Here is a 27,613-nt window from a genome sequence, read left to right on the forward strand (position 1 = left end):
CTGTGGCTTCCAAAGTCTTCCTCTTGTGCCAGCTATTCCTGGAAGTTCTACTCTCAGTCTCAGATGCTGTCCTAATATGGTTTGGGCTTGATCGCCGTGCCTGCTTGCTTCAGTGTTTCTAATATATTTGCTGCTGAAGTGCCACCGTGACGCAACTAAACTGTCAATTTTACTGGCATGCGACAGGATCGTTTTACGTCATTTTATGCAATCTATTGGTAATATTTTAGCCTGCACCAATGTTGCTGTGTAGAGCTTCATAAACGTACATTTTGGACAGTGTGGTTTGTCTTGGGGCGAGTTGCGTTTGTGTGGATTATCATTGCCTGGTGAAATTGAAGTTTCTTACAAGGGAAGCAAGCTCATTTAGCCCATCGGATGTTTTTATATTGTTATTGTGCAAGAAAGGTCTGAGGCTTGACTATATGTCATGGGGTGCTTTGTGTGTGTACTGTGTGGCAGTTGAAATAAACAACTTCAGTAACGTTTGTTGCCAGAGGCACTCCACAGTGCCTCCCAGAGGTCAAATTCTTCCACTCAAGTGACAAAACCAGACGAGGAGATGAAAGTTTAAAACAGTTGATTTATTTTACTCGACGAAAATTGACACCCCATATCACCATACTCCTATTTGACGTCTTAAAAAGGTTGCCCCACAGAATTTGGCGAGTACAGTACTCACTCGCCACTTCGCACTTTGAATTTTGTGGCTTCACTCGATCATGCTTTTTCAAAAATATATTATTTAATGAGTCATCTCCGTTTCGTGGTTGAATACAGCCTATTGATATGCATATTATGCAATTTGTTTTGCTAAATGAATAATTTTTAAGCATAAAAATGGCTAAATGAACTCAAATACAAGTATAAGGCATTCAAAGACATGTTGTGATATGTAGTATTCTACACTGGTCACTAGATGTCAGTAATGTTACATTGATGAGACATCAGTTATAGTACTGTACAGACACCGGAAGTAAAACAAGAACAACAATGCTGTCCTGTGAGTCTATATTATGTCTTATTTATTTCTAATATGTCTTATTTTCTCTCAGTATGTCTCCTATATTTTGTAATATTAGTGTAAAGGTAACTATAGGGGTGTTATTTCAGGTCTAGAAAGCTCTAATAATGCTAAACTGTATTTAGAAGGTCATAAATAAGTTTTCTATGCTCTAACTACGAAAATATTCAATTCATAAACAAGGAATCCAACTTTGTGGAAATTCACTTATCACGGTCGGGTCTGGAACGAATTAACCGCAGTAATCGAAGGATTACTGCATAATACATTTAAAGGGGCAAGCACCGGAAGAATCTTGGTGTCTCATCTAGGGATGGGCCTTCATAAAGTAAATAATTGATTTGTTTCTCTTTTTCCCAGACAAACTAATTACCATACACTGTACAGTGGAACCTTTAGTTAAGTGTCATTAATCTGTTCCAGAAGTTTTGACTCAGTCTGAAATGTACTTTAACAGAATACATTTTTCCCATGAGAAATGATGCAAATCGTGTTCCGGACACCCAAAAATGTTAACGAATGACAGGGATAAATGAACATTTAAGTCACTTTTACCTTTACTGAAGAAATTCACTGAGAAAAAAGGCGATGGTGAGCAGCCAAGAGAAGAGAAGAGATATCCACTGGGACCTCATCTTCATACATTGCTACGAATTATTTCTTGAATTCAATTGTGTTTCTCACCTTTTTAATGAAAATGCTGGCACGTGCACCTTTTTTGGCCCCATTGTGGACTTCCGGCGTAACTGTGTTAGCAAAGAATTACAGAGTCAACTGCTGATGACATCACAGACGTTTCCATTTTGCAACGCTAACCGGGAAATGTACGCGAGCCGAGGCAAAATTATTGCGTACATTTTTTAAGTCAACCGAAAAAGACGCTCACCGGGGACTAACCGCTAACCGAGGTTCCACCGTACCGGTGGTTCTCACAGTATGATGGGCTCCACACACAGGAGGCGACAAACGATCGTAATTGGCGAAACTCAGCACCAATGTGTACAAAACCCTGCACACGGTGGGTGACGAGCGGCTGTGGCCAGCCACAAATGTCACACACACGGCAAGTATTATTATTTTTCCTCCATGTTTACCTGCGAGAGAGTACTGAGTAGCGTCCTGTCAATGAAACTCCTGTTGATTGGTCCTCGTCTGGGCAACAGCAATGAAAAGTTGAACATTTTTCAACTTTCTGGGATCGCGTCGCAAACCAGCCAGTGACCAAATTTAACATGCACAAATTTCATGCTTCGCTTTGTTGGACGAACACTTGCGACAATCACCCTGTCGCACAGGTTCCATTGGTATTGATGAGGCGGGCCTCTCCTGAGAGGTGCCAGAAGACTTGAGGGGAGACGCAGCAACTAAAATGAACGTTTACCTCAGTTGTTTGAACCAGGAAGTGCACACTGGCGCTGTTGCTTGGTTCTTCAGCTATCCTCGCTCAAATCACATCCACCCCAGCACTGTTCACCCGCTGGCATCTGCATGTAGACAATGCCAGCCCGTCTGTTGACAATAAACCCATCAACGAATATTTAATGTGCTTTTCCGTGCCCTTCCGTCACTCCTGTTGTTTACTCACGGCTTAAAAAAAACAAAACAAACCCTGACGTAATACTTTATAGCGGCCAATCTTTATTTCTTGGCACAAAAAGTACAAAATGTACGATTGCCTTTGGGTTTAAAGTGATTCCCTTGAGACAAGGGGTACAAAAATTCTTTACCTACCTGAGAATGTGCGATACTTTATCTAAAGCTGACACATTTTGAAATAAGTGACATTATATTTTATGTAACATTTTGGTTATGTAACCACTTTGAGGAAGGAGGGCTTGGGGGTCGTCTACAGTCATCTGTGTGAGAGTCAGGTCCTAATGAGAGACTTGTGGTTCTCAAACTGTACATTCCTGCTTGTAATTTATGTGACGTGTGTGTCTGTGTGTGTGTGTGTTTCTATAGGTCTGTTGACACTGTACATGTGTCTGGCTTCCTTTTTCGCTCTACGATGACTTGGCACGTAGCCCACATCAGTCATCTGCAGTGAAGTCAGTCATTTTGGACAACTGATGGGATGGTTTTATAAGCGGCACAGTGACAGGGAGCATATTGTAGCCCCCTTTGCGCACCCTCTTTATTACCGTCTGCCAAATGCCTTACTGACCTCACAGCCATCAATTGTCAGGGAACATCTTGTCCTGAAGGCAAGAAGTAAAGGGAGAAATAATTGGGTCTATAAAAGCAATGGAGTTCTTTCATATCTCCTGCTACGCAGGCTGACTCATCTTTTTAATGCTTAGTTCAGCTTGATGTCAATAAAAATTCTTACAATCTAGTAGGAATTAGGAGCAACTAGGCTGGTCTGCAGGAAAAAATGATCCTCCCAATTCAGCCACATGCATCTTTAGTGGAGCATCTACTGCCATGATGCACTTGCAGCGTTCAATTTGTAACCAGTAGAGGGCAGTCAATGTTCATATTTGTACGAAAGAGGGCTTTGACTCAGTTCTTGCTTGCTGGTGCAATTCCCTTGTTGCAGTGTTTAATATATTAGCATGCGTTATGATTTTTTTTAATATTTAATGTTCCAATTTTTTTTGGTCACAATTCCCTTTTTTTGTTGTTGTTATAATCCACTTAAGGCTGATCTGTAGACATTCTGTAGGCATTTTAAGGCCAGAGCACAGAGGTGCACGGACCCTCTTGGAATTGCTGAATTTCTTTTTCGGGCTCGAGCCCTGATGTGCAAAGGCCCTCTTGAAACTGCTATGTTTATTATTATTTTTAAATTTATTTATTCCACAACTTTTCATGCATTTTTGAGTGCCTTAACATGCATGAAACGTCACCAAAAATTGCAAGCGCGCCTGGTTTGGCGAAAAATTGATTTCTGGGCTCCCGAACACAAAACCCAAAACTCAGTCAGTAGCACCCCTTTCAAACTTCGAAAAAATGTAGCCCCTGCCACCAGTTATACAGATGGTCACAAAATTTGGTGGCGATATCAATCATGAACCATGCAGAAAAAAAGTCTAAAGAACCCATGTTGCAAATCAAACAGGAAGTCAGCAATTTTGGGCAAAAACCAGGGATTGTATTTCGACAAACTGGTCCTAGGCACATTGACCAAATTGGCCCAAATGAAAATCATGCACACTACACAGACAGGCAGTGTTCTATCGCAAAGGATTTTAGGCTGTTCCGTAAGATGTGGGCGGGACATGGCAACAAACTTTGATGATCAATCAGACAATTCGCCACTAACCTGTAAACGTTAATAACTCAGTTCCACAAGGTCAGATCTTCATCATAATTACTGATGAAGAGATCAGTACATATGATGAAGGCGACACCTTGAAGCGATACATATGTCACTTCCTGAATTTGTCTCAGCGCCACCCAGTGGCAGCATGTGCATGTCCTCTGACTTGCGTGAACCCTGAGATGCGTGGCGGTGTGAGGGCCCGTTCAATGCTGCTTGCAGCTTGAATTACTATTTTTTAATTCTATATATTCTGCAACTGGTCTTGCATTTTTTGAGGGTCTTAACATGCATGAAAACTCACCAAAATTTGCAAGTGCGTCAGGTTTGGCAAAAAATTGATATTTCAGCAGTCCTGAAAAAACAAAACTGACTTAGTAGCGCCCCCTTTTTAAATTTAGCAAAAACTAGCCCCCGCCACCAGCCATTCAGCCTCTTTCAGGGGCAGCAGTGGTTCAGGAGGTAGAGCAGGTCGTCCAGAAACCGGGAGGTTTGATCCTTTCTCCCTCCACCCAGCCACTCTCGTTGTGTCCCTGGGCAAGACACTTAACCCACACTGCTGCCCACACTGGTGTGTGGATGGAAATGTTTGGTGGTGGTCGGAGAGGAATTGGCAGCCACGTTTCCATCAGACTACCCCAGAGCAGCTGTGCCTCCAGATGTAGATTACCATCACCAGTGTGTGACTGAGGAGTGAATGAATAATAGGTTGACTTCATTGTGAAGCGCTTTGGGTGCCTTGAAAAGCGCTTTAAAATCGAATCCATTCTTCTTCTTCTTCTTCTTATTTAGTCCCAGTAGGTGAAGGCAGGGCTGCTAGTGAGTTGATACGCAGAGTTCAAGTCCGCCAGTTTAGCGTTAGCACAAGTAAGCGTCGAGAGCTAACTTGAATATGAATGAAGGCACAAAAGCGATGGTTCGTAAGCCAAATGCCGTCTTTTTTGTCTTTTTTGAAATACTCTTGAGAAACTAAAGTTCATTGCTTTTGATACCATGTACTCATATTATTATGCTATATTATTAATGGAAAAAAAATGGTCTCAAAAAATGTTGTCAATAATATCTATTATTGACAATAATTTGTAGGACAATTATTGTCCAGCACAATTTATCATGACAGGCCTAGAGGGAACATTGTTCATACCCCAGAGAGTTTGTTTTTTTTAAATATTGTGTTGAAAGCTTAGTCACCGTAGTTGCATTTTGTTTTAACGGAGGAAATAAAGAACTGCAGTTTTATGGGTTAGTATTAATCAAAATTCATATTCAAAGACACAATAGACATCATTAGATATGTTCAAAAATCTTTTGAGAGCCAATAAAAGGGTTGCATCAGTAGTTGTACCTTTTTACAAAAATAATAATCAGTTTTTTTTTAGTTTTAGTTCAGCAATAAGCTTAATATTGTGGTGTGCAGGGCAAGAAGTAATCTTACACTTGCCTCACCTCCTCCTCGATCTCCTCCAGTCTGGGTCATATTTCTTGATTCTAAATGCGGTCCCACTTGCCCCCCAGCCCCCATCCCCACGCTGCTAAATGCGTCTGTCTGCTACCGCTGAACTCTTTCGGTCACTGCCCCTGGAGCGATCGGCGTCGGCAGACAAACCATGCCGTGTAGATTTTCCTACAAAGTTCCGTGCTGTCCCGCCGACCCCACCCAGGTGGGCACGGCCGGCCCGCTGCTGTCCCATCATCCTCGCCGCAGGTAACGGGCCCGCTTCTCGTCCGGCGCCACCACCGGAAACATTAACGGCTTCAAAGTTGTCTGAGTATCAGAAATTGATTTCTACTTTTAGGATTTATGGCTCGGGATGTGTTTGATCTGTGTGGCTCTCACCACAGAACACACACACACACACACACACTACAAGTATGTTGTGTTGCATGAGCCTGGCCCACATTTCAGCTGGAAAAGCACATCTGACCCCAGACTTGTAACTGTTTATATGTGAGCCTTTGCAGAAGTGTCAAAGATGCTGTTTTTTGTTTGCATTTCATTCATCCTTTGTGCTTGTGGATCAGTGTGATCAATTCTAACCTGTGATATCCTTCTTTGTTACAGTGCCTCTGGAACCAATGTTGTTGCCATTGATAATAAAATAGAACAGGCAATGGTGAGTACACCCTTTTTTTTCATTTTTGATAACAATTCAGCCTTTTTAGAGGTCTGTGCTCAATTAGGTGACATTCTAGTCATATGTGGTCATTGAAATATTGCTAAAATAACACGTCGAGTGGTGTGGTAGGGTTTCTTTGTTTCAGACATGCTTATTATTAACAAGTTACGTTTGCACAAGTCAGCATGTCCGAAAGGGAGTAGGGAGAGGCAGAGCTTATTTAATAGGGGCGTGCGGATCAATACTTTTGATACTTCAGTCATTTGCGGTAATGTTTGTCTGAAACGTTGAACGATGACCAATCATAAATGGAGCCATGTGTGAATTGTGAATAAAGATTTCATTCTTATAGTCATTCTTAATAATAAATCATTTATTTGAATGGTTTTATTGTTTGTACTTATTTTCTTTTTTTTATTGTTTACTCATATTTTATAATTTTTGATTAATTTTCCAAGTTAATTTATTCAAATTGATAGTTTATTTCATTGATAAATTAATTAAATGAAATACACAACTTTTTTACAATTCACCAGACACATTAGTTGAATTTGCACAAAGTATCCTATCGTTATCGGCGATACCAGCCTGAATTTTACTCTGTATCGGATCGGAAACGAAATCGGCGGTATTGCTAGCAGTTTGTCACTTAAAGTTCATTTAAAGCCATTTTCTAATCAGACCAGCAAGCGGTTGACAGTGCGTCTCTTACACAACACGAAAGCCTGGGCTGCCGGTCACGCATGCTCCGTAAGACCACCGTGACTGAAGACGAGAATGGACGTAAATAGTAGCGATGCGTACTTTATAGCGATCTATTTTATCTTATTTATTATGTATTAAGTAAAACTAAGACAGAAACAACATCAAATTAAAAGCACAAAATGAATACAGACCCACCGTCCACCAGTATGAGCCTGGAGTTAGTCTTTTGGAGAGAAGATTATCCGTCGCTGTTTGCTAACATGAATTAAGTTGAAGTTGTGCACAAGTCCAACAAACAAATATGCACATCAACACTCAGTAAGGTCATGAAATCTTACCTTTATGCATTCCCACGTAGTATCAGCATTTGGTAACAAATATGAGGTGAAAGAAAAATGTGAGAAATACAGTATAGTAGTCGATCTGTGCACAGTGGCAGAATGTTAGATGGTGAATTTAAGGGCCGTCGAACAAAGTGGGACAGGTCAACAACATATGCAAAACTTTGGGATTTCTAACTGTGTATTGTTTTTGAAAAAAAAGAATGTGCCATAGTTCCAAAATTGATATCAATTTACGTACAAATTTTACGTAGTTATTTAAAAAAAAAAAAAAATCATTATGCCTGAACGATTGGTTGGTCGGGGACTAATATATGATGTGCTCTCTCTTTTTACTTATTTGAAAATACTGTATGAATGCACTTTTACAGAATTGGCTTCTTTATTTTGTAATGTAAGATTAACGTCCACATCAACAAACATTAACCGTAGAATCAAATCCAATCATATCGTTTGTACACTGAATCGAATCGTATGGAATCATTCTGTCATCATTCATTTAACTCATTCAATCCCAGCCATTTCTCAAAAGACAACCCTCCAGCACCGGCCATTTTTGACTATTTTGACTGGTCTTTCAAGGCACACAGAATATTGTGTTTTATGGGCTAGGTTCCCAAAGTGGGGTACGCCAGTTGTCTTAGGGGTACGTGAATAAAAATGAAAAACAAATAGCGCCTAACTCTCAGAATTACGAGTGCTCCTGAACACCTCACGGCGCACCAGAGCAGGAAGGAGACGGAGCGTGAAGTTGTCCGTTGCTCTCCGTGCATCGTAACAACAAAATAAGCAAGTTTGATGATGGTTTTGTGCATTAAAAGTGTTTCATCTTGACGATTTCATTTATACTGGTGTTCCAATTAATCCCCACAAGGCGCAGCGGTGAAAACCTGTCACTGCGAGCGGGGATTCGCCCGAAAATTAGGCTTTATCGTCGGTTGTATGTATTTTTGTATTTCAGATACAATTCAGAAGGGGGTAGTGGTTCTTTTAGAGTTGGGACACCATGGAAAGATTGCGGTCAGTTAATGGACACTTCATACTCAACAAGCAGGATCAAAACTAGCAAAATGCTATCGGTGCGGAGCTAGCTTGTTTCTAAGGATGTCGCATTCAGGTGCGTCACGTAACTCCTCGGGCGCAAGTTGCCGCTGCATTCACGGACACTTAGAAATCACAGGAAACACACCCAGACTTGCACATGCAGCCCAAATCAGGTGATATTTACAAAAAACAACCACTTGTTGCTCGTAACAGTAAGACAATGTTACAAAATGTTCGACTTATAACAGACATCAATACTGTCGATATCGGGCTGATACTGTTTTGTCATGAATGTTCAACCTTCCCATTCAATTTGGTATGAAATGAACATGCAGAATTTAACCATAGCCATCACGAGTGGACAAATTCAAGCCATTCAAATGGAGGATGCCAACATCAGAGTGGAATAAAAGATATGTAGCATGATTACTTATCTATTTATCAGTGCTCATGCCAAACTTTTATCCAAATGTCACAATGCCAATTACACACCTTTTGACCCGGAATTACTATAAAATGAATGAACCAATGAATTATGTTGAATATTTCAAGTTAAGATAAAAATGTTTATGTTTTTTTAAGTGTGCAGGAATGGGGGGGTATGTGGCCTCAGGTCAAATGTCTGAAGGGGTACGTAACTGTAAAAAGTTTGGGAACCACTGTTCTATGACTAGATAAGCATGGAACCCAACAAAAGAAAGATTAAACTCCTGTCTTTCATCAGGGAAAAAAAGTTTGTTTGTGCTTCTCTGGCGAGCCGCCACAAAGAAATAAATGTATGGGGAACACTGTCTAATCCAATCTGTGGTTGTAAAACACCAAATATCTTTCATTTGCCGCCAGGACCTGGTGAAAAGCCATCTGATGTACGCCGTGCGTGAAGAGGTGGAGGTCTTAAAGGAACAGATCAAGGAGCTCTACGAGAGGAACTCTGTGCTAGAGCGAGAGAACGCCGTCTTGAAATCTCTGGCCAACAGCGAGCAGCTCTCGCAACTCCCTGCCCAGCCACATGCTGGCTCGGGCGGGCCGCCGCCGCCACCACCACCTTCGCAGCAGCAGCAGCAGCAGCAGCAGCAACAACAACAACAACAACAGCAAGGACTCAGCCAGCCTCTGCCGCCTGCCGGGCCGCTGCCTCCAGCGCAGCCTCCGCTTCAGCACCATCCGAAGGCCCCGCAGATGCAGACTCCTCACCCTCAGCTTGACCCAGGCCAACAGCAACCCAGCGTCACCTCAGCTTGAAACCTCTCACGGACGCAGACGAGGAGAAGATTATTACAATTAGTGTATGTGAAATTTACAGAGAAAAAAAAAAAAGAAGTTTAACTTTGTCCTCTTAGCCACCAGCTTGACCACAAAGTGCAGTGCTTGTATGTGCATGTGTGACTGATGTCGTGTGAATGTGTGTGCGCGTGCATCTGTACTGTGGGCCTTTCCAGTGTTAATGCAATCATCATGAGAGAGAATTGGGCTGGGTATGCGTGTGTATGCAGCGTATCAGGGATCTCGGGGCGGGGGAGGGGGGTTTCTTTTTTGAAACTTGGCTTGTTTTCCCTCCCACCCCCAACGTGCGGATGGATGGCTGCTGGGGTCCAAGCCTTCACATTGGTTGCTTGGACGAGACTGATGGAGCAGAGGATGAAGGGAGGGGTTTCACCTCACATTAAGGGACAAACGGGGAAAACGATTGTCAAGAAACAAAAAGAGTGATTTTTTTTTTAAAGATGGGTCAAAGGGGGCATTTTAGCCTTGCCGAGTCATCACCGTAAAGAAAACACGTCTGCTTTGTGGAGTGCCACCTCTGCCGTTACTTGTCCATCGACCCTTGCATCAGTCTTGAGTTCTGCTGTCAAGAGTTTTATTTATTAAAGGGCTGCTATATTCCTAAATTAGATTAAACCCATGCTCACAGTAGCCCTTTTTTTGTGTTTGAAATAATAATTGGCCAAACCTCCCAAGGGCAATGCTTTACATGTCGTTTAAAAGCAACATGGAATTATTACATATTTAACTCAAATTGCCAAGACTAGGTATGAGTGTATGTTATTAAATCTTAAAGGAAAACTGCACGTTTTTTGGAATGTTGCCCATCATCCACAATCCTTATGTGAGACCTGAACACACATGTCTTTCTAAAAGATAAAAACAGATGACAGACAAAAACAGCCAGCTTATTATTGCACGTGTGGGACATACTTTATTCCTCCTATAAAGTCGTCGGAAAAAGCCTAAAAAAGCGCCAACAACATTTACATATGATGTGACGTGCATATCAACCAAGTTACAGAGATTTTGTGGTTATTAACATTGTTACGCCGATCGAACTACATTACTGGCGTATTGACACTTAGCCATACCACACCGGCTAGCGACTAGCTTTCACCACAGACTCGTTCGTAGCGCGTCGTCTTTGCGCTCACGCTTCAGACACGACCAAAACGTAAGGCTATATAGTCGAGATGTCGCAACTGCTGCTGTGTTTTGAGTTTGGAAAAGTTAAAGCTAGGTGTAGGCGTTCGTTTCTGCGGCGTTGCTATGTGAAATCAATGCGCCGAGCAAGGAGATCCGGTAATGCTTAAATGGCTGACATACACGAATTACTGTAAGTATTACATGTTATCATGAATGCACCTGTTACTACAGCGTGTATTAAAAAAAAAACATAAAACCCTGCTGGGGGTGTTAAGGCGCGGTCTTTGTGGGCGGCTTAGTTGTATCCCAATATGTGCAGTGGCGGAGCTACGCTTGGACACTCTCCGGCCAACCCCACGGCTAGGGGACAATTTTGACAAACGCGGCTATGTGGTGCAGAACATTAGTTCAGCCTGAATGCCGTTACCGCCTGGGCGCGTTTCACTGCAGCACACAACTTTCCGTGTGGAGGAGCTGTCGATAAAACCGCGTCTTAGGTAAGTTTTCCATGATTACTTTGGTGTTGACTTTGAATTAAATTCTGAAGCGTGATTCAGCACGTAAGTCTGTTAATAATGGAAGCTCTCTGTAGCACCATGAGTGGGTATGTAAACCAAGGAGCTTAGAGTTCTACTTCCGTATTGTGCCCCGCGCGGGTTTGGCCGCCATGATGGGGAGCAGAATCTAGAAACTATGAAAACATGTCTTCGGCACACTGCTTAGCTATTAATTGCTCTAATAGATTCTCCAAAAGCAGTGGCGGAGCTACGGGGTGGTCTCTGGCCAGCCAGACAATTCAGGTATCAACTTATTGCCACCCGTATGTGAGTAATGGTCTCACCTTGGCCACCCCAATAAAAATGTCTGTCTCTGCCACTGAATAAATGCACTGCTATTTTTACATCTTTGAAACCCACAGAAAAGATAGACGTGTGTTCATGTCTAACAGGGGTTGTGGATGATGGGCAAAATTCCAAAAAAGTGCAGTTTTTCATTAGAAGCCTTGATAGGTGATGCTTCACCTGCTGACATGTCCTTGGCTGAAAGTGAATTGGCAGTGCCGCACCTACCCTCCTCCCCTTTTATGGGGGGGCGGAGGGAAAGCTGTGAAATCATTCAATCTGCATTGTAACCAAAGATGCAAAGAGCTGTGTAATTTGATCTTTTTTTCCCCTCCTTTTGTGACTCCATCACAAAATATTTTTGTTGCCATTCAGCATGTTCTGTAACCTTCAAACCACTTTCTTACCTCATTTTTATTCAGCACTCTTATCCTAAGACAGTCTGTGAACAGTGGGGAACGGGGAGGGGCGAGGGTGGGGGCGGGATTGGGTTGGAAGAAAAAAAAAATGACAGCGGAGTTGGGCACCAGCAGTGAGGAAAAAAATACCCGAGTGTTACTGACACTAGTCACAGAAAATGAAGTGAGCCATGTTTTGTTCGTTTAAAATGGTGTTTGAATTTCATATGCCAATAGTTTTGTTACATTGCAAATTTTATTGTATTTAAATAAAAGCAATATTCAAATTCCAAAATGTTTGTATTTATTGGGATTTGATGTAACCAGTTGCAAACAATAAACCGATAAACATTTGACATCTGTTGATAAAAATTGGTTACACATGAGGCTACACAGTTTATGAAGAGAAAACCATTTAACTTCACTTGTAATCTTATTTGCAGCTAAAATCACATTTCTGGAGGAGGAAAATATATGAAAACATTCTTTACAAAAAAAGGTGACGGGTGCTATACAGAAGACAATTGTGTTGGAGACATTAAAAGTAACAAAAATCATCATCACTGGGGTTTTGTGCATTTTCCCTCAAGTTGTAACAAGCCATTACTGAGAAACAGTCCCAGTCAGCGCGTCAACAGGTGTGCCACCGGGGAGGACAAAGGGAGCTTCTTTGTGTTAAAACGTTTCTGCAGTTCTTGAAGGCTAATCCACAACAACAAATCTACTCCCTTTACTCCTCTGTGCTGTGGCCGTGCGCTGGTCTTTAAGGATACGGAATCTCTCGTTCAAGGTCATGGATGTCTGCTTTAAGAAGGACAAAATTAACAGTGAAATTATTATAAAGTCTGGAAAAATGTGTCATCCTACATACCGGTTTTCCCACACTGTTGATGTCAAATTGGAGAGGAACGCCTTTGGGTGTTTTCTTCTCCAGCGTTTCCGTGTTGTTGGCGGCTGAGCTGGCAGTCAGTGGGTGCAGAGTCCAAGCAGAAGGAGGCCTGTGGAGAGAATCCAGGTCTAAGCCCTTCGCTTATGTGTGAAGTGTGCGGAGTTACTCTTACTCAGGCTGAGTCATGGCTGCGGGGTTGTCTATCGATACGGTCAGCATTCCATTGCTGCTTGTTGATGTGCGCCACCTGGTGGATAAACAAAACGTGACAATTAACGCAGAAGAAATCCTTGTAATATAAATGTATGTATTTGCAGATGTCCCGTGGTAGGAAAATTATATTTAGATCTATATTTAAAAGACAAAGCTTTGTGTTGGTGTCAACATTTCAGCTTTTTTTCATTGTTTGCTGGGTCTTTTTTTTTCCCATACGTCCATTTTCCTCCGCTTATCCCGGTCCAAGTCGTGGGAGCAGCAGTCTCAGTAGGGAAGCCCAGACTTCTCGGTCTCTGGCCACCTCCTCCAGATCCACCGGGAGGACCCCAAGGCGCTTCCAGACCAGCTGAGAGACATAATCCAGCCAACGTTTCCTAGGTCTGCCCCGGGGCCTTCTCCCAGCTGGGCATGCCCAGAACACCTCACCGGGGAGGCGTCCGGAGTAGATGCCCGAGCCACCTCAACTGGCTCCTCTCGATGTCAAGGAGCAGCGGCTCTACTCTGAACCCCTCCCGGATGACCGAGCTACTCTCTCTCTCTCTCTCTCTCTTAGGGGGGAGTCCAGTCCAAACTCATTTCAGCAGCTTGTATCTTGTTCTTTCGGTAACGACCCAAAGCTCATGACCATAGGTGAGGGTGGGAACGTCTTTTTTGGTTTAATTTTATTTCTATAACGTGCCACGGGCCAATAAAAATGATTTGTGGGCTGCAAATGAACCAAACACTCACAGGCAAGTTCTGACGGGTAGCGTGTGAGGATTTAGCTTCTGAACCACAGCTTGCACCTAAAATATGAAGCAAACAACAATGAAGAGGGCTTTAAAACAGCGTTGTATTGACAAATACTTGGATTGCTAACCAGATACACACGTCCATCACCTTCAGTCCTCTTCTATAAAGAAATGTGGTCTGGCGGGCTTCTTTCTGCGTCTCATGCACAGGAGGGAGAGGTCTGCGTGAAAGCAACACAAAAAAAGAAGCTAAATCAGTGCCAATCGTCATATTTTCGTCTACTCTGTTATGTGACTGCTTCCCCATCAGACAGAAAGGTGTCTCACCGCCGTCGCAGTTGAAATGGTCTTTTGACTGATATCCCGTTTGGTGCCCCCGTCTGTGGCTTTGGCTGTCTGTACAGCTGCTTGTGCACGTCTGCCTTCCTGTACGGCAGCTGTGAGCGTTGAACGAACGACTGAGGTTTCTGTTTTCTTCTCTATAAGGTAAGACGTTATTTAGTCAAAGACTAAAGCATTTTCTGTTTTTGATTTCAACAAGCATGCGCAAACAGCACCATGTCGTGCAGGAAGTCACCTGACTGGGTCGTCTGAAGAAGGCTGCCGTCCTGCGTGCTGCCAGCCCGGTGATGACCCCTTGACCTCGCCGTACACCCGCCATGACCTGAAGTCTTCCTGTCCTAAGCTTAGGTGTTCCTCCTCTGAATACGCCACCTGTTGGAGTTAAATAACAGTTATGGGGGTTTTTGACAGCGACACAAACGAAAAGTTTCATACTGTTAACTTTTGTGATATCCCTTAGGACTGATGGGCCACCATTGCTGGGCCAAACTCTCTTTCCTTGCGATACAGAACCTTTCTTCCAGGCTGGTCGTTGGTTCGTGTTGGCTCTTCTCCTTTTTATCTGCTGCTCTTTTTTATTCAACCGAATTATGTCATCTGTCAAGAGTTAAACGAGGATTGAAACCCAAAATGCAACTAACTAACAACAATGGCTGACAGAAAGTGGTTGGCAAGAACTCGATTTCAAGCTAATGCTAACAGCATGACAAAGACCTCACCGAGGGACATGTCCACCTTATCGGGCATAACTGCGGGTTTTTTCCTTCCGCCAGGTGTAAAATTACGTCTGTTCATCCTGACATGCAGCACAGGTGACTCCAAAATTCCCGATCCAAAATTCGTTCCCTCCTTTTTAAGCAAAATTCTTGCGCTACTCTCCCCTAATATTATTATTACCCATGCGCGAGTTGTAGTTGTTGCATTGTGGGAAGTGTATTTCATCAGTGCATGCTGGTAGTGGATAGTGGGCGTGCCTGTGCGTATGGCGGCGTTCCATTCAGCTCATCCTGTTTCAGCCCGATTTATGGTCTAGTCACTGTTACTCTTTTTATTTTTAGCGGTTGTGAGGGTAATTTTTGGATATATAATATATATTTGTTGTATATACTTGTCAGAGCAGTTGTTCCGCCTTGTCCAACCGGTTCACGTATCAGTGTCTCAAAAAATAAACTACCAAATTATTCAACTGATAAAATATACACATATTTATGTATCATAACGTTGTAATATTTGATTCTAGACGTGTTGGAAAGCAGATCTGGTGGTTCTTTTGGGTGTCGTGAAGGAAACGAGGAGTCAAAGTTAGCTAAATAGAACGCTCCCGTTTTGTTACAAAAGCATCTCACCACGGTGCTCTCGTAACTGGTTGTGTAAACGTAAACCATCAGTACCATCGTGTACTTTCTGATATTTCCCGACTTTTTAAAGTCATTTCATTCAACTTAAATCAACTGAAGTCATTTCTTCCTGTCTTTTGTCGCTTTTCCCAGAAGCTTTATACCGTGTATGTTGCATTACTGTACAAAAAGGTAAGTCAGTTGTACTGACAAATTTTGAACGGAAGTGTGTAGCTTTGTCTTACAATTGTGGTTTGTTGGGTTGTTTTGTTCTTGTTTTCCATAGGTCAAGCTCATTTTACTCCATCGTGTCCAGGTCTTTCGCCAGTGGAACCGTCATGTCAGAGAAAAAGCGCAAAGCAACCTCTGCAGTTTCTGCAGAGCCCAGTGCTAAGCAGCAGAAGGTGGCTTCCGTCAAAAGGGAGAAGAAGGAGAAAGCAGCAGGGTGGCTGCAGGATCTTGTCCAACTGCAGAGGTCCAACAGCAAGGACATGGAAGTCAACAAGAATCGTATTCGGTTTATATCAGACACCAGGCAGACAAAAAAGGACTCAAAGGGTGTTCTGTATTGGATGCTGAGAGAACAGAGAGTACAAGGTTACTGCATAAATATCATCACTCATAATGTAACGACACAAAATGGTATCTTCATGTTTTTAACTTGTGTTTCGTGATCTTTGTTTGTAGATAACTGGGCATTGATCCACGCCCAGCACCTTGCCATGAAGGAGAGCCTGCCTTTGCATATTTGTGTCTGCTTGTTTGTCCCCAAATCAGAGCTGTCCACCCTGAGATACTACAGCTTTATGCTGAAAGGTCTGGAAGAAGTTGAAAAGGTAAAACAAATAAATAGATGATTGGATAGAACCGTGTACAACAACATATGGAAAAAAATGGTTGCTTTTGATTTGTTTGGATTGTGAAATGAAAATAGAAATAATGTGTTCCAGGGTGGAAGTGTTGCTAGTATAAAACCTTTAATCACTGCACATGAAATATTTTAATAAATCCATCATGTTATAGAGTGGAACCCACTTAAGTCAGTCCCGCTTATCCCTCATTTATCGCGGGTTAATTGGTCCCAGACCCGATTGTGATAAGTGAATTTCCTCAAAGTAGGATTCCTTATTTATAAACGGAATACTTTTGTAGTTAAAGCATTGAAAACCTTTTTACAACCTTTTAAATGTGTTTTCAAAATATCATTAGAACCCTCTAGACATGACATAACACCCCTATAGCAACTTTTACACTTGTATCACCCAATATATTAGTATAATAATAGAAAATAAGACATAATATCGGCTCGCACATGTTAGCATTGGGAGAGTTTCTTGTTTCTATGGTGGCTATTGTCTCATCAATGTAACATAATGTAACATGACTGACACTTAGTGATCAGGAAGAATACTACATATCACGTGTCTTTCAGTGCATTTTTTGAATGTCTTATATTTGTATTTTAGTTCATTTAGTCATTTTTTGTGCTTGAAAATGCTTAATTTAAGCCAAAAATATTTAAACATATCTATCCTGTAATGAACCACAAAACATGAATATATTTTGAAACACTGTGACAGTGTGAAGCCGCGAAATTCAATGAGCGAGGGACTACAGTATTCCTAAAAACGTCCCACTTATGTCAACATACATGGTTGACATCAAATTCGAGACCCAAAGCGTTCATTTTAATAAAAAATTATTCCGTATATCCGTAGTATTGTCAACATCAATATTGCTGAGCAGCGTTAAAACACAACCACTGTCTAGTTACGCAGCCTTTAAACATGCATACAGTGACTTCCAGTGCGAAATAAGCATCAAAATGAAAGCATTGCAGTGTTAATCTGGATTCTACCACAGCAATTCACAAAATTTCCTCATGAAAACCAAGTCTCTGTAGGGCAATGTGAGGGCAGGCTAGTGAGGGACATGGGAGTGAGGGAAACTATGAGTGTCCGCACCCTTAAGTACGATGACTGACAGGCACAACGCCTATAGAGAAGATTTCAGAAGTCACCTTGCATAAATATTTCATGCATTACAATTTGTATGTCCCCATTTTCTATGGTTGTCATCAAACTTCCTCTCCACTGGTACTCTTCGATATCAATGTCATCACCGCAGTCTTTGCCCCAGTTTTTTGTCTGTGAGTACCTGAATACCGTTCATTCTTCGCATCAAACAGGAATGCAAATCCTTAGACATCCAGTTCCATTTGCTGCACGGTTCTGCAGAGAAAGTACTGCCTGGCTTTGTGTCTGACCACAGCTTTGGGGCGGTTGTGACAGACTTCTCACCCCTCAGAGAGCCTGTTAAGTGCTTGGAGGATGTTAAAGAGAGTCTTCCAGATGATGTTCCTCTCATTCAGGTAAGTGCAATAGCTTGAAGATGAATCTGGCTGTTGTAATCTTCATAACTGTCATATTCATTTGATGCTTGATTGGATTTTACAGGTTGATGGCCATAATATTGTTCCGTGCTGGGTAGCGTCTCCAAAACTTGAATACGCTGCCAGGACAATTAGGGGGAAAATCACCAAACTCTTGCCAGAGTACCTCACTGATTTTCCCCTGGTTGAGAAGCATCCCCACAAAGCCACAAAAACTGCCAAAGTAAGTTAAACCTCATGTGATTTTCGGGGTGTTTTGAGATATTTATGAAGGTCGTTACATTCATCTCACTGGAGGGTTTGTAAAATGCTGCACTCGACATTTCTTTTTAAAGCAGGGTTGGGCAAAATACAGCCCGCGGGCCACATGTAGTTCATTTTGCCTATCTAGTCTATACCATAATCCCTCATTTGTCGTGGTTAAATTGGTTCCGGTTCCAACCATGACGTGTGAATTTTCACGATTCCTTATTTATGAAGCGAATATTTTAGTAGTTAGAGCATACAAAAGCTGTTTATGACTTTCTAAATACAGTTTTTAACATTATTAGAGACCTCTAGACATGAAATAACACCCCTAAAGTGTCCTTTACACTAGTATTACCCAACATAGTCAGAGTAAATAAGCCATTTAAGACATAAATAAGACTCGTGCTCGTGTGTGTTAATTGTAAATGTGTTCCCATAGCCAGCTGGGGGGGAGGGCAGACAGGAAGTGACCTTGTGGGTTAAGAGTTGAGTTTCACCTTGGCATGGGTTATAACAATAGCCTAATAAAAAGGGATTATTGTGCCTGTTGTGAGATAATTTAAACCTGCAATGAAGGCCTGTTGTTTTGGTGATCAAGCCTGCCGCTTGTGTCTCAACAAACATTACAGGAACATTACTGACACCTAGTGACCAGTGTAGAATACTACATATTGTCACAACGTTCATGAAGGCATTTTTATGCTTGAAAATATGTAAGTTAGCCAAAAAATATGTACTATTTGCTCAAATATGCTAATGTTTTCAAGATTCAAGATTCAAGAGAGTTTTATTGTCATGTGCATGGTAAAACAGCAGTTATACTATGCAATGAAAATCTTATTCTGTTCATTCTCCCAAGAAAAGAAAGAAAACAAATGAAAGAATAAGAACATAAGAAACATAAACACATAAACATATATACCAATAAATTAAGCAACAACAACAGAAGAGACATTAATACAAGTAAATAATACAAATAAATAAATAAATAAAGTGCTATGAGTGTGTGCGTGTGTTGCGTGCGGCGTGTGCGAGTGCTTCGTTGAGGAGCCTGATGGCCTGTGGGTAAAAGCTGTTTGCCAGCCTTGTGGTCCTGGACTTCAAACTCCTGTAGCGTCTGCCTGACGGTAGGAGTGTGAATAATGAGTGTTGTGGATGTGTGCTGTCCTTGATGAGGTTGTGTGTTCTTCGTAGGACTCTAGATTTATAAATGTCTTGCAGTGAGGGGAGGGCTGCCCCAACAATGTTCTGTGAGGTCTTGATCACCCGCTGGAGTGCCTTCCTATCACGTGTTGTACAGTTACCGTACCAAACAGTGATGGAGGCGGTAAGGACACTTTCGATAGTGCATCTGTAGAAGCAACTCAGGATTGTGGTGGGCATGCCAAATTTCCTCAGTCTTCTCAGGAAGTACAGTCTCCTTTGGGACTTCTTCAGTTTTGACTGATAATAGGCCACAAAAGTGTATGATTTCTTAATTAATTAATTAATAATTTTGAAAAAGTGAAGCCGTGAAATTTCAAGTGTGAAGAGGCGAGGGACGACAGTGTATTATTGTTTTTTTCCTCCATCATTATTTATTTCCACTAGATGGCACACTTCAACTACGGCTGTATTTTTCTTATGCTTGAGTCTTTGTTCCTTTTTAATGTCAAGCATCACTTAACAAATTTAAAACTAGTGAATTCATTCTAAAGTGAAGAATATGGTCGCTTATTTTTAATTAACTGCTTAGGAAGTAGATTTCATGTGGGGACAAAATGGTGGAGCAGTGGTTAGCACGTCCGCTTCACAGTCAGGCGATCTGGAACATTTCTATGTGGCGTTTGCATGTTCTTTTGTGGCTTTTTTTTTCCAGGTACTCCGGCTTCCTCCCACATCCCCCAAAACACACATAGACTATTTCCAATAGGTGTTAATGGTTGTTTGTCTATATGTGGCCTGTGAGGACTGGCGGCCAATCGAAGGTGGACACCAGCTCTTGGCCAAAGTCAGCTGGGGTAGGCTCCAGCTCACCTGTGATCCCAAAGAGAGCAAGCAATATTGAAATTGGATGGATGGATTTCCGGTATATTTAAGGCTAGCTCTTTTTTCAAGGGCCTTGTCTGTGTTTTTTTGCTTTTATAAAACAAAAAACAAAAGGTTAGCCCACAATTTGCTGATTCCTTTGTATAGTGTGAGAGATGGTGCGCATTCGCACCAATGCTTTACAGTAATTATCACCCAAGCATTGGAGTGTTGTTTGCATTGTTTGTTAACCACCAGAATGTTTTTTCCAGCCAATAGACTGGGCCAAAACCCTGGCCTCCCTGCAGGTGGACAGAACAGTGGCCAAGCCAGAGTGGGCCCAGCCAGGCACCAAGGCGGGGATGGCCATGTTGGAGTCCTTCATCGATGTTCGCCTCAAACTGTTTGGCACTCAACGCAACGATCCAAATGCTGCTGCGCTCAGCCAACTTTCCCCCTGGATCCACTTTGGTTAGTAAAACTCTTGTACACTCAAGCCTACACACATGCTTCTTCATGGTTTGAATTACAGTCAGTATTGAGGCTCGACCTCCAAAGTCCGAGAGGAGACCATTTTGCCACAGTGAATTAATCTGCTCTTGGGTCAAGCTGTCACCATCATAAAACTAATTAATTCATTTTAATTGAACATTCCTAACCGTTATACAAATCTAAAGGGAGTATAATAAACCAAACTCAAACTGAGATAAATTCATACGAAACTAAACTCACACTCAACGACACCTGCCAGACGTCAAAGGAAGGCGTATCCAGAGCAATACTGCCGCCTAGTGGCTTTTCATAGGTATCGCTGGAATAATTAGCATTATGCCTGGTGTCTCTTCTGGGGTGGCATCACCAAAAAAAACTAGCTAACCGCGTGAGCTGCTTGCTAACCGCCAATACTGTATAACAATCCAACCGCGTGTGACTCTGAACACTGTATGGTTGCAAGTTTTCTCCTCTCGACGAAGCGTTCTGCATCCAAAAGGCAGAGGAAGCCAGTCGTCGCACAAAAAATTGGACTTGCTGAAGGAAGGCAGAAGTTACGTGGCTGTACTGTAGTACGCCATTACGGAATACTGTACATCAATCTTTGGTTCATGGAAGACGAGGAGGAGTAAAATACGATGACAGGAGCAATATGTTTTAAGAAGGATGCAAAAACGCTTCAGCCGAACGACGCCAGGACGAGGCACAGCCAGAGGAGTGAAATATGCGCGAGTCACTTATAATTTCTTGTGTCCTAGTAGAACCTAGTAGATTGAGCATTCAAATTTAAAGGAAATTTGAACTTTGAAACAAATTTGAAACAAGAGAGAAATGTGAGAAAATGTTAATGCCTGTCTGAGAAAAGTGTATAACGTGTATGTTGAGGGGTTTTACAGCCTTAAAACATATATAACAACTGCACAAAATAAAGTTGGCTACTTCGCGGATTTCACTTATTGCACGCTATTTTGGAAACCTATCCTCCGCGATAAACGAGGGAACCGCCGAGTTAATTTATCCGTTATCTGAATAATAAAGATGAAAGGTGAATTTCCGTGTGTCGCCTGAGACATCTGTTCACCACCACATTACTGCAGAGGCGACTCAGCAGGGGAGCTTAATGTCAGCTGACCGATGTCATATCATGGTTGACGTAATGGGCACCCCTAGATAGCTAGATAAATGCTTAAGCCGAAATGCTCAAAAGTTTGGTTGTACTGTACCTCACCTGAAAAGATGCAGACTCAACCTGCTAAAAGTGCTTGAAGGATGTAGGATTAGCTAGCCAGTACCGTTGTAATGGCAGTCTAACAGCTATGTGATTGGCCGGCGACCAGTCCAGGGTGTACCCCGCCTCTCGCCCGAAGTCAGCTGGGATAGGCTCCAGCATACCCACGACCCTAGTGAGGATAAGCGGCATAGAAGATGGATGGATGGATGGATGGATGGATGGATGGGTGGTAGTCCAACAACGCCACAATTGTGTATCATTTATCAATTTCTGCTGGAATTGCGTGGAATGGAGGCTTTGAAAGTACTGTCAAATCTTTTTTCTATTTATTTCCCCACATTCTCTGTGTTCTGTATTGGTGCTGATTTTGCTGGGATAATTCTGAGCATTTGTTGTGAATTTTATTTCATATTGGTGAACTTATTACTTACAGTAATTAAAATCTTTCAATAATGTGTGTGTGTATATATACATACATACAGTACATATATTGTATATACATATATTGTGTGTGTGTATATATACATACATACCTATATTGTATATACATATATTGTGTGTGTGTGTGTGTGTATATATATATATATATATATATATATACACACAAATTACTATACAAATTAAATTACTATTCTGTTCGTCACAAAATGTCACAAAATTCCATAAAAACTGAGCGATTTTTTTTTTCCAAATTTATATTTTTTTTTACTTTTTGTTTTTTGGTACCTGTTGAAGTCAGCTGGGACAGGCTCCAGGATACCCGCGACCCTAGTGAGGATAAGCGGCATAGAAAATGGATGGATGGATGTTTTTTGGTATAATCTGTTCCCTGCAGAAACTATTGGAAAATATATGCTAGCCGGTGGTGGTGGTCTTATATTTTTTGTTGAAAAATGTATAGTTTGGAGCCATGGAGGGATAGCACCTTTTAAGTACTGGATCAGGCGCCGTTTCAAGAGTACGGATTTGGCCACGGTATCAGAGAATATGTAAAGTATACCCAACCCTCGTATTAAATTAATCCTTTCATGAGATTTGCTGATGCTGACTATGTATGACATCACACATGATGATGGACTGAAGTACCATTTGACTTTTGAGTTGTATTTCTCTCCAAAAATGTTGGTAAACGGAACATTGTTCCACTTTTGATGGTTCTTCTTCAGCGGGTCCGCTGTACACTTAATGTCCGAGTCTATTTTCCAGAGTTTGAAGTGCCTCCAAAAGACAGGTGGCTTTTCATTCGGTATGAACACATTCTATGAATGCATCTCTCGCTTTGTCACTGTTCTGGTCAATCCATAACGCTGCAGTGCAGCAATTTCACATCGCTGCCTGTGACCCTTTAACCACTGGATGGCTTTTGTCACAGTTGAGTTCTATTGAGTTCTTCGGGGAGACATTGATCTTATGACGAGGTGCGAGTGGTTGCCGCTGGCATCCATGTGGCTTAAGCATGGCCAAGTTCTTCAGTCCTCTGCTCTTTACTTTCTGATGGCATGGTTTTTATTTTTTTTGGTGACCGATCGTGGATGTCCTAACCTTGTCAACCTTCACATCAGGTCACCTGTCTGCACAGCGTGCGGCGCTGCAAGTCAAAAAGTGTGGCAAGAACGCCGGTGAATCGGTAGCACCCTTCATCGAAGAGCTGGTGGTGCGCAGAGAGCTGACCGACAACTTCTGCTTCTACAACAAGAACTACGACAACGTGGAGGGTCAGTTGAGATATGAAGTGAAGTGTTTTTTGTCAAATGACGGAGTCCAAGCTGCTTTGTACCCGATAAGTCAAGGTGATCAGGTCGCTTTGGACATTTGCTTTGGTTTGGTTTGGTTTGTAAGGTTAATTCAATCGTTAGCCCAGAAAAAAACAGTAACTAATGAATTTCATGAATTATGTTCAAATTTATGTGCGTCATGGCAAGCCGACGCCTCTCCGTTATGATGGCGGACGGCGGCACAGTGTAGCGTCCCCACAGTGTCTGACGCTCTTTTCTAACTTTATTCTAACCTGAACACATCAGAAGTGCAATTCCATCACCACATACAGGGGTGTGAAAAAGTGTTTGCCCCCTTCCTGATATTTGTGTGCATGTTTGTCGCACTTAAATGTTTCAGATCATCAAACTAATTTAAATATTAGTCAATGACAACACGACTGAACACAAAATGCAGTTTTTAAATGAAACATTTAATTATTACCCAGTTTATTACCCACCCACCCAAGAAATCACTTGAATAGGACCTGCCTGACAAAGTGAGGTGGACCGAAAGATCCTCAAAAGCCAGACATCATGCCGAGATCTAAAGAAATTCAGGAACAAATGAGATGTATGCAACTCCAGCTCACAAACATGCCTCTCCGTTTGTGGAAGAACAACACATCCTCATTCTCACCACACAACCGAGGTGCATTCATGGACACTCACAACAAACATCTGCATTTTGGAGGCACTTATCAGGTGGTGTCTTTGACCACAACCCCTCATTGCTCATAATAACGCGGTTAAAGTGTGATTGAAATGTTCTGCTGCGAGTAACGAGACTAGTGTCAGGCAAATCGATTTTCAGACATGTTACATGCAGTATATGATCGTGTCCTGTCATTTCTTTTTCTGTTAATAAAATACGGTAAAAAGAGTTGCAAATGGCTTAATGCATTTGAAATCTGATTAAAAATTGTAATCATTGGACATCTAATCAGATTAACCATGTACGTCCTCAGTTTACGCCGTTTCGTGATTACGAGCAAGCACCCATTTAAGTAAAACGTTGTGGTCTGTAAGCACGAGACGCTTGTCAAGTCGGACTCATGTCAGGTTCACGGCTTGGGTGTCCATGTCGTAAATCACAAAACTCTTTAACACTGCACGCAGTATAACTGTATATACAGTATACATACAGTATATACTGTATAATCGTGTTGTTGGTTTTATCACAGTGATGGTGGTATCGGCAATATGATTCTAGTTATTGCAATTGTGTGCATTATAGTTATTGTCATTCTGTTCACTATCATAGGTAATGATTTCATTACTATTACTACTAATTACTACGGTTGCTATTATTTTGTCCTCTTCGTCATGGCCTTTGTAGCCGTCACAGACATTTGCTGATGTAGTCCTGTTTGTTTCTGTTGTTTTGTTATTGTTGTTTCCAAAAAAAAGATGTCATCAATTCTTGCAGCCTCGTCATCCTTTTTCACCTGCGTGCAATATACCTGTAAGTGATGACTCACATCCTTGCGTGCGTTGTTCCCCTTGATTCACCTTGTTGGGATCCCATATGCCTCCAGGTGCTTACGAGTGGGCTCAAAAGACCTTGAAAGATCACTCCAAAGACAAGAGGCCGTATCTGTACACCCGAGGTCAGCTGGAGAACGCCAAGACACATGATAAGCTGTGGAACGCAGCTCAGGTACAACATTAAGCCCCAAACAGAGATAACGGTTCTGTTTTATGTCAGTCATGATGGTGACTTGTCCTGCTGTATGTTACGACCCTTCACTAGTATCAGATGGTCTCTGAGGGGAAGATGCACGGTTTCCTGAGAATGTACTGGGCCAAAAAGATTCTTGAGTGGACGTCTTCACCAGAGGAGGCGCTCTCCATTGCTCTGTATCTCAATGATCGCTATTCGCTTGATGGCCAGGATCCCAACGGCTTTGTTGGTGAGACACAGTTGTGCCTGTACATGTCAGGAAGCCACTAAAATCATTGTTTCCGAAATCAATTCACCCCTCAACCCTCTCTTTAGGTTGTATGTGGTCTATTTGTGGCATCCATGACCAGGGCTGGGCAGAGAGACCCATTTTTGGGAAGATCCGTTACATGAACTACAAAGGCTGCCTCCGCAAGTTTGATGTGGCCCGGTTTGAGAAGAAGTACTGTCCCAAAGATCTTTGACAAGTTTTTTAAGCTCCTAGAAAATAGTCCAAAAAAGGAAATGCATGACTGTTTACACGTCACCTCGGGGAGACGTTTTAGGCCATGTCCACACGGACGTGGATATTTTTAAAACACTTCTTTTTGAATGCGTTTTAGCCTCTCGTAGACGCGCACACGTAGGTTTTTGACCTTGAAAAAGAAGCTTTTGGAAAACTCCGAAGTAGTTAGCTTCAGCGTGCGCGTGCGGACAGGTCAAATTGAGCTTTTGGGCTTGTTTAACATGATCTATTGCCTTCAAATATGGCGTCTGCATGCTCTAAGGCGCACACAGGTCTGTGCAAGTGTGCGTTGAGTCTTGTACACATCAATGTACTTGTAATATCTCACTAGAGGTCGTCCCTCGCCACATCGTGGTTCAAAGTCAGCTGTTGTTGCTTTTTCATGCTTCTGATTGGCCAAAATGTGCATGAGAACGGGTGAATGTGTTTTTATGTGGAAAGACTTTTTTTTTTTTTTAACTCCACTCGTGTGGATGGAGATTTTTTTTTTTTTATTTGACGCCGCTGAGGGGGAAATGTGCATTTTTGAAACTATCCGCGTTCTTGTCGACATGGCCTTCCTGCCTTATTTTTCTGCTTGTTGATTATTCGCTTGTTTTTACAGCAAATTTTGATATCCTGTGAAATGTTCGTCAGGACTGTAAGAACTTGTTTTAAAGGATGCTCTTTTTCATGTCAGCAGGGGGGCAACGATACAGAAAACCATACAGAAAATCCTGGGTTCGAGTCGATACTTTAGTGTGCCGGTTCGATATTTTTTCTGATACAAAAAATAAATGTTCATGCCTTTTATAACTTGGATTTTGTTTACATGTGCAACATTTCTTTCAAAACTAAAGTACAGTTTTAAATGAAATGTATCTGGTGCAGCTATTCCTGTCTATCTATCTATCTGTCTGTCTGTCTGTTTTTTTGTTTTTAAAGGTTTTGCATGGAATTAGCCGCTATTAATGCAACGAGGACATTTATTGTATGTTTAAGCATCTTATCATCGAAGCATCGAAATTTGGACAATATAAAGATGCCGCCTGAGACGCTTTCTGCCGCCAGCCATTGTTCCATCTTTGCCGCCGAGGAGCAACAGTGAATCAGCAGGTGACTTTGATGTCAGCTGACTGACGTCATGTGGCGTTTGGGTACTTGGGTACTGTTTGATTCACAGCAGCGTTGAAACGAGATCACCTAATCGATGTCGATTAAGTGATCCCGTTTCGGCTACAGTTTGTCTGAAAAGTTTACAGTAAGGAACATTGCGAGCAACATATCGTAAAAAATGAAAAAAAGGGGATGAAGGTAAGGGATTGCGGCAGGGATTCTGTTTAATGTGAGTTGCATCACATTTGCAGTACTTTTACTATACTCTAATTTCATTAAACCACACTCCCTCTCTTTATTAACTGCACAAAATGGGGAAAAAAAAACCTTGAGCACGCAACACACTAGCATTTCTCAAATAACGCTAATACAAAGAAACTAACTGTGGGCTCTTTTGTGTGGAAACTATTTTTGCACTAATTAGCAGGAACCATGCACAGTAGGCCTAAAGGTGTTATTAATTAAAGTGACAATATGAAGTAATTCAAGAGATTCAAGAGAGTTTTATTGTCATGTGCATGGTAAAACAGCAGTTATACCATGC

The 27,613-nt window shown here is 41.9% G+C and overlaps 3 protein-coding genes across 12 annotated transcripts in view; 2 read left to right on the plus strand and 1 right to left on the minus strand.

Annotated features, from left to right (window-relative positions):
* LOC129171864 (TSC22 domain family protein 2-like) overlaps window positions 1-15,817 on the plus strand; it is a 38,110-nt gene extending 22,293 nt beyond the window's left edge. The window contains exons 3-6 of one of the 4 annotated variants that reach the window (XR_008566851.1): window positions 6,349-6,400; window positions 9,337-11,402; window positions 14,292-14,467; window positions 14,551-15,817. Coding sequence is in view for 2 of the 4 variants with exons in the window: in XM_054760923.1 (XP_054616898.1) it covers window positions 6,349-6,400; window positions 9,337-9,735 (451 nt within the window). In the remaining 2 variants the exon portion in view is untranslated. Of the gene's footprint in view, window positions 1-6,348; window positions 6,401-9,336; window positions 13,375-13,497; window positions 14,265-14,291; window positions 14,468-14,550 lie in introns of those variants that run through there. The other 3 variants (XR_008566853.1, XM_054760923.1, XM_054760939.1) reach the window with 3 other exon arrangements.
* Window positions 12,424-16,064, minus strand: LOC129171895 (UAP56-interacting factor-like). Of its 7 annotated transcripts, none has more exons than XM_054761013.1 (9): window positions 15,043-15,297; window positions 14,759-14,920; window positions 14,559-14,695; window positions 14,309-14,460; window positions 14,121-14,202; window positions 13,980-14,035; window positions 13,207-13,281; window positions 13,017-13,143; window positions 12,424-12,949 (listed from the first exon to the last, which is right to left on the minus strand). In XM_054761013.1, the coding sequence occupies exons 1-9, from the start codon at window positions 15,263-15,265 to the stop codon at window positions 12,848-12,850; spliced, it is 1,116 nt and encodes a 371-aa protein (XP_054616988.1). In that variant the 5' UTR covers window positions 15,266-15,297; the 3' UTR covers window positions 12,424-12,847. The 7 variants fall into 7 exon arrangements, with proteins under 7 accessions (XP_054616988.1, XP_054617018.1, XP_054617009.1 ...); XM_054761034.1 differs by having other exon boundaries at window positions 12,425-12,949; window positions 14,837-14,920; window positions 15,043-15,296; XM_054761024.1 differs by having other exon boundaries at window positions 12,425-12,949; window positions 14,777-14,920; window positions 15,043-15,293.
* Window positions 15,894-26,773, plus strand: cpdp (CPD photolyase). Its single transcript, XM_054760952.1, has 9 exons — window positions 15,894-16,257; window positions 16,348-16,496; window positions 17,849-18,031; window positions 18,117-18,275; window positions 20,581-20,779; window positions 23,594-23,746; window positions 25,324-25,445; window positions 25,539-25,698; window positions 25,785-26,773. Exons 1-9 carry the CDS (start codon window positions 15,999-16,001, stop codon window positions 25,931-25,933), a joined length of 1,533 nt encoding a protein of 510 aa, XP_054616927.1. The 5' UTR covers window positions 15,894-15,998; the 3' UTR covers window positions 25,934-26,773.
* Window positions 26,774-27,613: the final 840 nt, after the last annotated feature.

This window comes from Dunckerocampus dactyliophorus, chromosome 2, assembly GCF_027744805.1.
Source record: "Dunckerocampus dactyliophorus isolate RoL2022-P2 chromosome 2, RoL_Ddac_1.1, whole genome shotgun sequence".
NCBI classification, from domain to species: domain Eukaryota; kingdom Metazoa; phylum Chordata; class Actinopteri; order Syngnathiformes; family Syngnathidae; genus Dunckerocampus; species Dunckerocampus dactyliophorus.

Coding starts and splice junctions, on each gene's coding strand:
- LOC129171895 (XM_054760987.1), bottom strand. CDS start 15,265: ATGAAATACACTTCCCACAATGCAACAACTACAACTCGCGCATGGGTA. Junction 14,921..15,042: donor TAAGGTGGACATGTCCCTCG/GTGAGGTCTTTG, acceptor AACTCTTGACAG/ATGACATAATTCGGTTGAAT. Junction 12,950..13,016: donor TCAACAGTGTGGGAAAACCG/GTATGTAGGATG, acceptor TCCTTCTTAAAG/CAGACATCCATGACCTTGAA.
- cpdp (XM_054760952.1), top strand. CDS start 15,999: ATGTCAGAGAAAAAGCGCAAAGCAACCTCTGCAGTTTCTGCAGAGCCC. Junction 16,497..17,848: donor GTCTGGAAGAAGTTGAAAAG/GTAAAACAAATA, acceptor CGCATCAAACAG/GAATGCAAATCCTTAGACAT. Junction 20,780..23,593: donor TTCCCCCTGGATCCACTTTG/GTTAGTAAAACT, acceptor CCTTCACATCAG/GTCACCTGTCTGCACAGCGT.